Source organism: Camelus bactrianus, chromosome 9, assembly GCF_048773025.1.
Source record: "Camelus bactrianus isolate YW-2024 breed Bactrian camel chromosome 9, ASM4877302v1, whole genome shotgun sequence".
In the NCBI taxonomy this organism is placed as follows: domain Eukaryota; kingdom Metazoa; phylum Chordata; class Mammalia; order Artiodactyla; family Camelidae; genus Camelus; species Camelus bactrianus.
The window spans coordinates 51,604,895-51,614,839 of NC_133547.1; the positions used below are offsets into that span (position 1 = coordinate 51,604,895).

The following is a 9,945-nucleotide window of genomic DNA, read 5'->3' on the forward strand; positions in this document are numbered from 1 at the left end:
GGCCCCCATCCCCTTCTCTGTCAGTCCCACTCCTACTTCTTTCCATCTAGATGTGTCTCTCCTACGAGGTCCTTCCTGAAACCACCTGGCCCCATGGTAGCCTCCTCCCTCCAAACAGCAGGATACAGACAAATCTCTCTGAGGATATGTGCTCCTAAAGTGAATCCTAATTTGTGGTGTACCCCAATTTAACTGTGATCCTTTGGGGAACAAAGAGTATGACTTTGTAAGCATAACTCCTGGGAACACACACTTCGTAAGCCAGTGCTTGGGGCACTCACTTCCTAAGTGCAGTACCTGGGAGTACTCCCTTTGTCAACACAACACCTGGGAAACTCCCTTTGCACACACAGTATCTGGTCCTCAGTTCACAAACTTAGTACCTTACCCTTTACAAATACTTGGCACTCACTTTACAACACCAGTTCCTGAACTCGCTTGACAAATTCACAAAAGGATGTCTGCCAAACACTGGCAAACACTTAACTGATAAGCCCACTGATTCTCAACTAAGATGTTTCTGCAAGAGGCTGAGATCATGTTATGTATATCCAACAGATGCATGTATTTTTCACTGACACACTCTCAAGCGTGGAGACACACCTGCCTTTGTCTCTCAACTCCACCTCTTCCCAGATCTCCTTGTCTGAGTCTCCACTGCAGCATCTGTAAGATGGGAATAGTGGTACCTTCCCCACAGGATTGTTCGGGAAAGTAATTAAATGAGCACAGTGCTTGGCACTCAGCAGGCAGACGGGAAGAGTGGGTGTAATCATGAGTGCATCACTCCACTCCTCGCAATAGGTTCACTTATCCTATTTATTTCCCCACCAGAGAGAAGAAGACTGCAAACTTTCCTGACCTGCCACCAGGCTCAAACCTAGGAGCTAGAAAGAGCAGACCATGCCGTATGAATTTCCTTTCCAAGGAAGCAGCTACCCTGCTGCTACCTTGGAGACCTCCAGACCACTGTGGTGTCCCAGCAGTCCTGGGGTGGGAGTCACCATCCTTCCATCGTCTGCTGTCTCCTGAACACAGCTAACCCCCTCCCCAGCCTCCCCTGCACTGGTGGTGGGGGTAGGGGTGTGGCAGGGGGAGGTAGCCATGTGACTGAGCTGTAGCCAATGAAGCGGCCAGATCTACAGACAGCTCCACCTAGTGCTCACTCCCTCTCCCCACCCCCACTCCATGAGGCCCTGGAGGGGCAGAAACCCCCACTGGACTGTGATGTGATTGAGAAGTAAGGGTGCTGCATGAAGCCACCCAGGTTTGGGGCTGGCTGTTGCAGCAGGTAGCCCACTCTGACCATGGCCCGGCTGCATCCACAGGGACAGCTCTTCCGTCCAGGGCAGCCATCATATTCACCTGGGCTGGATGGTGAGCCAAAAGAGGAGGCAGTGAGGCCAGGAGGCAGTCTGGGCTATTTGCAGCTTCTGGGAGCCTCTAAGAGCTTGGGATCAGCCCAGGACACCAGGAAACTCCTACCAGTTCCAGGGCTATCTCCTCTCTTCTAATGACCCCAGCCCCAGGGAAGCCTCCAATACCCTGCCCTGCTGAGTCCTGCCCGTCCACCCACCTGAGGACTGGAGAATCCAGCTCTTCTGCTTTCCTCCGAAGTGAGTTTACTCAGCCTAATCTGTTTATACACCTTTCCGATCATATCATTCCTGACAGCAGCTGGAAAGCCAGAGAGCCAGTGACAAGGGCAGACACTGGTGGGTGCTGGGAGGCAGAAGTCCTGGGTGTGAATCCCAGCCCTGCTGCTGAGTCATGGAAAGGGTCTCTGGGCAACACACTTGGCCTCACCGCTTCCCCGTTGGAAAAAAGCCAGAGGCAAATTCAGTGAATAGTATGTTCAAGATCCTAGGACCTTCATAACACAGCATGGACGAAGGGAGCTGTGTTTTCTTCCAAAGTTTTGCTGGGTTTTGTAATTTAAGAGTCTCTTAAAGCACTGCTCCAAAGCTACTCTTCCCTATGGGAGAGAGCTATTCTACACCGCAAGGAATTAGTAACCGATTTTTCTTTTTCTTTTCTTTTCTTGCTTTTCCAATTTTACTTAGAAAAACAAATCCAGATCCCAGTGCCCCCATACGTTTCCCTACCCCAGCAATAATCTAAATAACTTACAGATAGAGTTGGGGTCAGGTAGGTGAGCAAGTAGGAGAGAGGAGGAGAGCTCTCCTTCCAAATAAAACACACACACACCCCAGCAGTACTAGAAACGAAGGGAGCTGCCTGTATGCCTAGCACACACTGAGTGCTCGTAAATATTTTTTTAATAGATGACAACAACTCCTGGAAGGCGGAAAGGATGACAATTGTAGAGCACTTACTAAGTGCCAGGCACTTTACTGGGTGATCGCTACGTCTGATCCAACCTCAGGGCCTTTGCACTTGCCATCCTCTCTGCCAGGAATGCTCTCCCACCAGATACCACCTCCTTCCCTGGGCACCATGTGCAAAGCAGCAAGGCTCCCAATCCCCAAGCCCTGCACATCCCACCCACCTGCTGCTTTGCTTTCTCCAGGGCCCGTCACCACCAGACAGATTTTATATTTACTTGCTCAGTGGTTCATTGTCTGTCACCAACCCCACCAACACAGACTCCAGGAGGGCAAGGACTGGTTTTCCTCAAAGTTCCTAGAACAGTGATATTTATCAGGTGAATGAACTGCCATGCCTGACTTCACATAACTCTGACATCATACTAAAGGGAGTCCCCGTAATGAGAATTTCTCAGATAAGGACAGAGATGAGGTGACTTGCCCAAGGTCACCCACCAGCTAGGAAGGGGCAGAGGCAGGATTCAAGCCTGCCTGTCTGTCAAGCCTGCCTGTCTGACCCTCTACTGGGTCTGGCTGTTCTCCATCCACCTCATTGACAGCCCAGACACTGGTACAAATGCTTTGCATGTGGCAGGTGTAAAGGAATGGCTGCTGAACATTCAGCACAACAATCCATTTCAGAACCAGAAATACGTTCTCTGTGGTCACCTTTGCCTCAATAGAGACGAAAAACTCCCCCATACACATACACACACACACACACACACACACACACCCCACATCACCCTTTGGTAGGCTCTGCTGGTATCACTGAAGCTTTCTTTCAAACTCGTACGGCCCCCTGGGTGCCCCACTGAACGCACTGGGTGCCTTGTCACCAGAGCCAGGAGCAGGGAAGAAACACTATCACTTCCTTCATTTCTCTACCACGGCAGCCTGGCTTCCATCCTGGGGAAGCAGGAAGTCTGGGGACAAAAACGATCCTCTCAGGTGGAGCAGGAAACAGCCAGCCTGGCCACACAGACCCTTGTCCTCGGGGCAGAGGTCAGAGTGACTGGTCAGAGCCCACTGCTCATCTGTGTTCAGCTCCTGGAGGGCCAGGTGGCCAAGCCCTCCCTAGCCGGTGACAGTGAGCCAGACCCCACCGTGACTCCAGACAGCAATGACCCCAGGCAGCACTGCCCTTCCCCACCTGAGGGAGGGTCAGCTAGCCCTCACAAAGCACTATAGGACTAAATATTTTAACATTCACCAAAGAAGTAGGCAAAAAACATTCAAATCATCAAAACAGAAACAACTCTATTCAATTAAATTGGAAAGTGTCTTCTCTGAAACAGCAAAAGCCTGGGACTAACCTAAATACCCAGTGGTAGGGGATGATCTATCTACATTATTACAGTAGATTCTACAATGAAACACCATGCAGCAGGGAAAAGCACTGTGTATGCACAGATCTAAAATGAGCTCCTTTCACAATAATGGCACATAACTACGTGTAAATGCCTGGAATGGTCAGCAAGGATGCAAAAAGAATGGCCAGTGGGACTGGCCTGCAAGGAGGAGCTGCAGGGACACGCAATAAGAGAGAAGCTGCATTTTCCCTTATATGCCTCGTTGTACCATCTGAATTTACTTCATGTGCACATTACTATTTCAATTATCAAAAAAAAAGAGAGAGAGAGAGAGAGTTCAGTATTTTTTTTAAAGAAACTAGACTGTGCCCCCTGAGAAATTTTTCTTAAACTGCTTTCAACATTTTCATTGCCTTCATACATACCAGACACGCTAAATACCCCTAACTTTCCCAAATGCGCCGCTCATCTCAGGAGACTTTCCTCAGGAGACTGCCGTTTTTAAATAGCAATAATCCCTTCCATTTGTGCAGAATTTCATAAAGCTCTCTCAGAGCAATTAGGAAAACACAAATTGGAATAATGGCCCCTTGTCACAGCCCTACTGTGTGCTGGCCATCCTATTAGGTGCTAACCTGGGCTATCTCCAATCTTTATAGTAACCCTGAAATGAGATGGGATGACCTCCAAATGGAGAAAAAGCAGGGCCCAGTGAGGGAAAGTAATGTTCCAAGTCACACAGCCAGGAAGCTGTAACCTCAGAATCCAAGAAGCATGCTGCAGCAAACCTGGAGTTGGTGCTGCCCCATGGTGGAGATACCCTAAAATACTAGGCTGCCTTGCTTAATCCCATCTAAATCTTTCTTCAAAGACATAACCTGACCATCTCAAACGTCCATTCCACCAAAACACCAAGGAGGTGCCATCCACAGGGGCCAAGCTGAGTTGGGCGGTGAGGCAACCTGAGATACTTTGGTTTTTAGGACGATGTGGCCACCAGGCTCCCCCTAAGCTTCGCTGGACGTGGTGCCCCAAACATGCCCCCTCCCACTGCCAGGTGAGTCAGCGGGCACCCTAGCTGGCACTGAGGAGTAGGCAATGCCATGCAGGGCCACCTGTGGGCCACGGAGCCCATGCTGGCTGAGCAGCAAAGCCAATCCACGGGCAGCAGAACCCTTCTACCTGGACTGGCACAACTGTGCCTGTGGATTGCACCAGCAGAATGGCAGCATCAAAACGACTCCCTCCTCAAAATGCACTTATTTATTACATCCTGGGGAAGGCAGACCACGTGCCCTGTTTACAGAGAATTTAGATTTTTTTCTCCTCTTCTGTCTCTGCCCCTCCCTTCCGCCACCTCCAATCAGACAACTTACCTGGGAAACAAATCTGATATACTCCAAAATCTTATGACAAATGGCACTGGAAGAAAAAAAAATTCTTTGTGTTTACTTACTGCCACAAAAAAAAAAATCACATAAATCAAAGGCGGGAAGGACGGGCCCAAGGAGGAGGGACTGACAAAGCGGAGAAACACGCAAGTGCACGTGCCCACAGGCAAGTTCCCATGGGACTTCTGACCACGCAGGAGGACGTGGATTTTAATTCCCAAGTAGAAACCACCATCGGGATGAACTGACCACTTGACACCCAGTAGGTGCTTAGTAAGCATAAGTCCAAGTCCAGAAGGTTACTGCCAAGAAAACACCAAAGAATCCGATGAGAACTGGGGTGACTCCTCTTTTCCTTTTCACGACAAAAGGCCCAATTGGAGCAGCAGAGTGGTGAAAATTTAAACAAGTCATTGATGAATTGAGGCTTGAGAATAAAGAAAGCTACTGTCACCTGTGCCCCGACCCCTGTTTGGTCAATGAATAAAAGACTTTTCAGACTGAACCCACCATTCTGAGATGCCACGTGCCACATGTTACAAAAAAATAAAGTAAAATAAAAGGTAAGCAGCTGATCTGTATTTCTTTGGTGCAGAGAAGACAAAGCACACGGACAAAGCCCTCTTCCAGCGGACAACAATGCCTAGCAGGTGATCAGATTCAGCCCAGACACGAGAACAGCAAAATGGATTCTGGTCTCGAGGACCCGAATCTTCTCGGCTTCTGCAGGACTCTGGCCTTCGGCTACAACCGACACCATTCCACAGCCATGACAAGCCCAGGGATGCCCGGGGACTGGGAAGTATGGATGTGAAAAGGGATTGAGGCACCACGTCCAGGCCACAGCCTGGGCAGACGGGCCCTTCCCCCTACAAGGTGTGGTCATGTGTACCCCAGGGAGGGGCAGACAGCTCCCAATCATCCCTCATGGACACCAGGTCACTGTTGCCTTTGTGTTTCCTTCTTTGTTTATGAGCCTTCCGGATCCAAAGTCTCCAGCACAGAGGGCATCAGGCCTGGCGCTGTCACCAGCCATGTCAGGCACACTGTTGACTCTGCAAGGATTTAATCAGTAACTGGCCCAGCAGATAGGCGCAGGGGCAAGCTCCAACCTGACCCCACAGAAGGCAAAGTTTATAGCAAGGCCAAGGGGTGAGGCTGCTGGCCCCCCTGGGGCCCCAGGCTGAGCCCATTTCCCCAGCAGGGAATCAAGAGAGGTCTGACCACCTGAGGGGTGTACGTGGCTGGAGCCGCCTGCCAGGTGGGACTGATAGCCCCCGGATACCTCCACCCTGGCCTGATACACCTGGGGTCCTAGAAGCCTGGTCTCTGTCTCCGACCACCATCCAGTTATTTGGGTCAGTGCAGGCAGACTCAGAAGGCAGTTTGGGCAAAGAGTGTATTTGGTTTGTTTATTGGTTTGAATCCAGATCAATCACTCTGAGTCTTGTTCCTGAAGCCCACACAATTAACCAGATAATTACCAAATGGTTGTGAGATGGGCTGTGTAGATGGTCTCATAAAAGGACGATGTTCATTTTATGGAAGGCGATGACCAATAGGGAACACCTGATACATCGACAGCCCGAGGCTGGGCCACCCAGGGATTTGTGCTGTAGGGAACTGCACTCAAATTCACCTTTGTTTCATTTGGGCTAATATTTCTCAATCAAGTGCTTGGGCTGAACTATAAAATGCAGACAGATTACATAATGTCCAGGCCTCAGGGAAACCCCTCAGGGGCTGCTCTGCTTCCCCTGAGCCTGGACACCAACAACCAGATGTCTTATGATGGGACAAAGTCCCCATGGCAGTGCCAACGCCACCTCTACCCTGAAGGCCGCCGCTGCAACCAGGCCTGCCTCAGTAGCCCCCCTCCAAGCCCACAGGCCCTGGCACAGAGAGCCACACACCCCACTAGAGCCCACCATGCAAGGTTTAAGGATCCCCCCCGCTCTCGCGGCTTGCTGACAACAGGCGGAGGAAGGGGGACTGTGCCAGCCCGTTGGACACCTGCTCATAGTTCCTCCTTCCACACTTCCCAATGCCAGAGCAAGGGTCTGCTGAGACAAGTCTCCTTCCACGGATGGCCTGAGATCCCCAGTCCAGAAAAACACAGCTCTGCTCCAGAGAAGCCCCAGCTATGACAGTGCCACCCACCTCGTCCAGGGAAGGTGGTGCCAGGGCCCCTGGCTGCTTAAACAACCAGCACATGGCTTCAGTCTTTCTTCCTCTTTTCTTACATACACCTCTTGAGCAATCAGAGGTAAATTGGGGGAAGGGAAGGGGGAGGGGCACCTGGCACCTCCAAAGCTGGCTTCCCCCAACTGTAGGCAGTAGCAGCACAGCACAGAAGCCTGGCTTCTCCCCAGGCAGCACAGGAGCTCAGCCTGTCCTTCCCACGGAGGGTCACTGTGCCTCTCAACCATTTTTCTCCCCACTCCATAACTCCCCTTCATTTTGAGGGGTGGCAGAAAGAAAAATAAAGCCCCCTCCACCCCCATTCCAAGCCAGGGGAAAATTCTGAAGCCAGATTTGGAGGTTCCTGGTCTACTGAGGACACTAGTTCCTCCCCGAATCTGAAACACTGCGTGCTGGTGAATTTTCTGAGCTCTCCCTCCATCAAATGAAAAGCCAGATGCGGAGGCCTGTGGCTCAGGAAGGGTTTAAGAACATGCGCGAGCCTGAAACTGGGACTGGACCCCTTCGGGGCAACCAGTAATCCTCCCCAAGAAAGCAGTCTTTGCAGATTGCACCAACGTGCCTACAGGAAAGAGAAAATAGGTGTTCTGAGCACGTCGGACCCAAAATTCAGAATAAAAGTCCTCATGTGCTTCAATGCTCTCTGGAGTGGGGGGAGCTGTTTCGAGGAGTTCAGTTTCTTCTGCTAACTTTTCCCCCCTCCCCATTCCTTGGAGCATGTGTCACAGCCTGTGACACACTGCCAAGGGAACATGGATGCCGGGGAAATGTCTGCACACGCTACACGTTTGTGACATGCCATGTAAGCGACACCCTGTTTCCTGGCTGGGTTTTCTTGGCACAGGTGTGAGCAGGCATTGGATTCAGCCTCCCCTCCACCAACCCTCTCCCCACCCCAGGCTTAGTAAACAGGATCACGGTCGCCCCAGGGGGGAGTGTGCATTCTGAGGAAAACCTGCCACCTCTCCACAGAGGATGGGACCCCCTCAGCAAGGCTCAGGCCCAAGCAGAGCTGGTGCTTTAAACTGTCCTTGTTTCAAAACACAAAGCATCCTGTTCAGACTCCAGCCTGCCACCCTCCCCCACCACGACCCCAGCACAGCTGTCTTTCTCCACCTTGCAGATTTGATTTCAGGAACAGATCAATGACTTCTCTCCCTCTCATCCAGCTGACCCAGTCCCAGCCATATATTTTAAAACAATAGCAATAACAAACTAAAACCTCCAGCAAGAAAACACACGTATACAGCACTTCACAGACAATGCAAGACCACAGCCCCACAGGCCAGCTTCCGCACTAGAACCTGACCGCCCTCGGTGGCGAGGAGATAGCCCAGGACCCCCAGACCCCTCCCTCTCCACTTCCACCCTCCCAATGTGCGAATGAAATTTTTTCAGAAAGGGAAGCAACCAGTTTTGCCAGCCAGCCTGGGCAGGAAAAAGAGGGGTTGAGCAAGGAAAGGAACTGGCTTCTGGAAATTCTTTGGGTTTTGGGGTTTTGAGGTTGTTGGGTTTTCTTTCTTTCTTTTTTTCTGTTGTTTTGTTTTCCCCTCCAGCGCAGATCCAGATGGGCTTTCAGTCAGGGAAGCCCCACCACCACCAGGGCCCAGACCCGGATCTATCCCACAGTCCCATCCGTAGTTAACACAAGCGCTGGGCCTGGAGGTCCCCAAATGCTCAGCCTGGGGTGGGCCAGATCCTCTCCAGAATTCTAAGGGTCTCCCTGAGCCCGCCGACTGATCAGAGCTTCGGATTCCACATCCAGTCCGAAGCCCAGGCCAGGCGGGGGGCGCCCGGTTGTCCCCGCCCCCCGGCCCCCGGGGCTCCAGGTGCCGCGGCAGGCAGGGGACAGCCGGTGGGAGGGGGCGCCTCCCGGGCCCCGAGGGGAGGCGCGGGGGTGCAGGCGCGCCGCCGCGCAGAGCGACTCACCGTGGCGGACGCCAGGCTGTTGTCGGCCAGCGTTAGGTGGTGCGGCTCCCAGCGCCTCAGGAATTTCGAGGTGAGGATCTTGCTGAGAAAGGTCCGCGGGTGCCGGATGACACAGACCTGGATGTCGCCCTCCTGCAGCAGTTTGTACCTCATCCCGTTGCAAAGCAGAAGGGCCCGGCGGCAGGGCACGGCGCCCATCTTCGTGCCCTCGGGGGCCGGCACGTCGCCCCCCAGCAGCGGCTTGGTCTCCTCGATCTGCCGGGGGTCGCCGCCGCCCGAGCTGCTGGTCAGATCCATGGCCGGCCGGGCCGGGGAGGGGGCCGGGGGCGGGGAGAGGGGCAGTCCCGGGCTGCCGGGGCGGCGGGGCCCCCGCTCGGCGGCCCGCACCCCCCCACCCCCCAGGAAGGTGGGGGGGTGTGGGGCTGGGGGCGCCCCGCAGGGGAGGGGCCCGGGCGGGCGAGCGGGCGGGCGAGCGGGCGGCCGGCGCTCGGTCCTTCCTGCGGGGCTCCGGCTTCCTCCTAGCTCGTCGGGTGCATGCTCGCGGCTGCCGGACCGGCTCGGCTGAGGGGCGGGCTGGCGGGGACGCGGGGCAGCGCCGGGGTGGGGAGGGGGCCAGGGGCCCGGCAGCGGCGGCGGCGAGCGGGGGCCGCGCGGGCGGGCGTGTCTCGGCCCCGCCGCCCGCTCGTGTGTACAGTACGTGTGTCTGGGCGGCCGTCCGCGGGCGAGTGTGCGGCGGGGGCCGCGGGGGCCGGCTCAGTTGAGAGATTGCAGAAGCCGCTCGGC

At 53.8% G+C, this 9,945-nt stretch overlaps 1 protein-coding gene across 1 annotated transcript in view; it reads right to left on the bottom strand.

The window, feature by feature from the left end:
- Positions 1–9,817, bottom strand: part of CMIP (c-Maf inducing protein) — a 220,598-nt gene extending 210,781 nt beyond the window's left edge. Inside the window, exon 1 of the mRNA XM_074370363.1 lies at positions 9,163–9,817. Coding sequence (XP_074226464.1) covers positions 9,163–9,459 — 297 coding nt within the window. The 5' untranslated portion in view covers positions 9,460–9,817. The remainder of the gene's footprint in view (positions 1–9,162) is intronic.
- Positions 9,818–9,945: the final 128 nt, after the last annotated feature.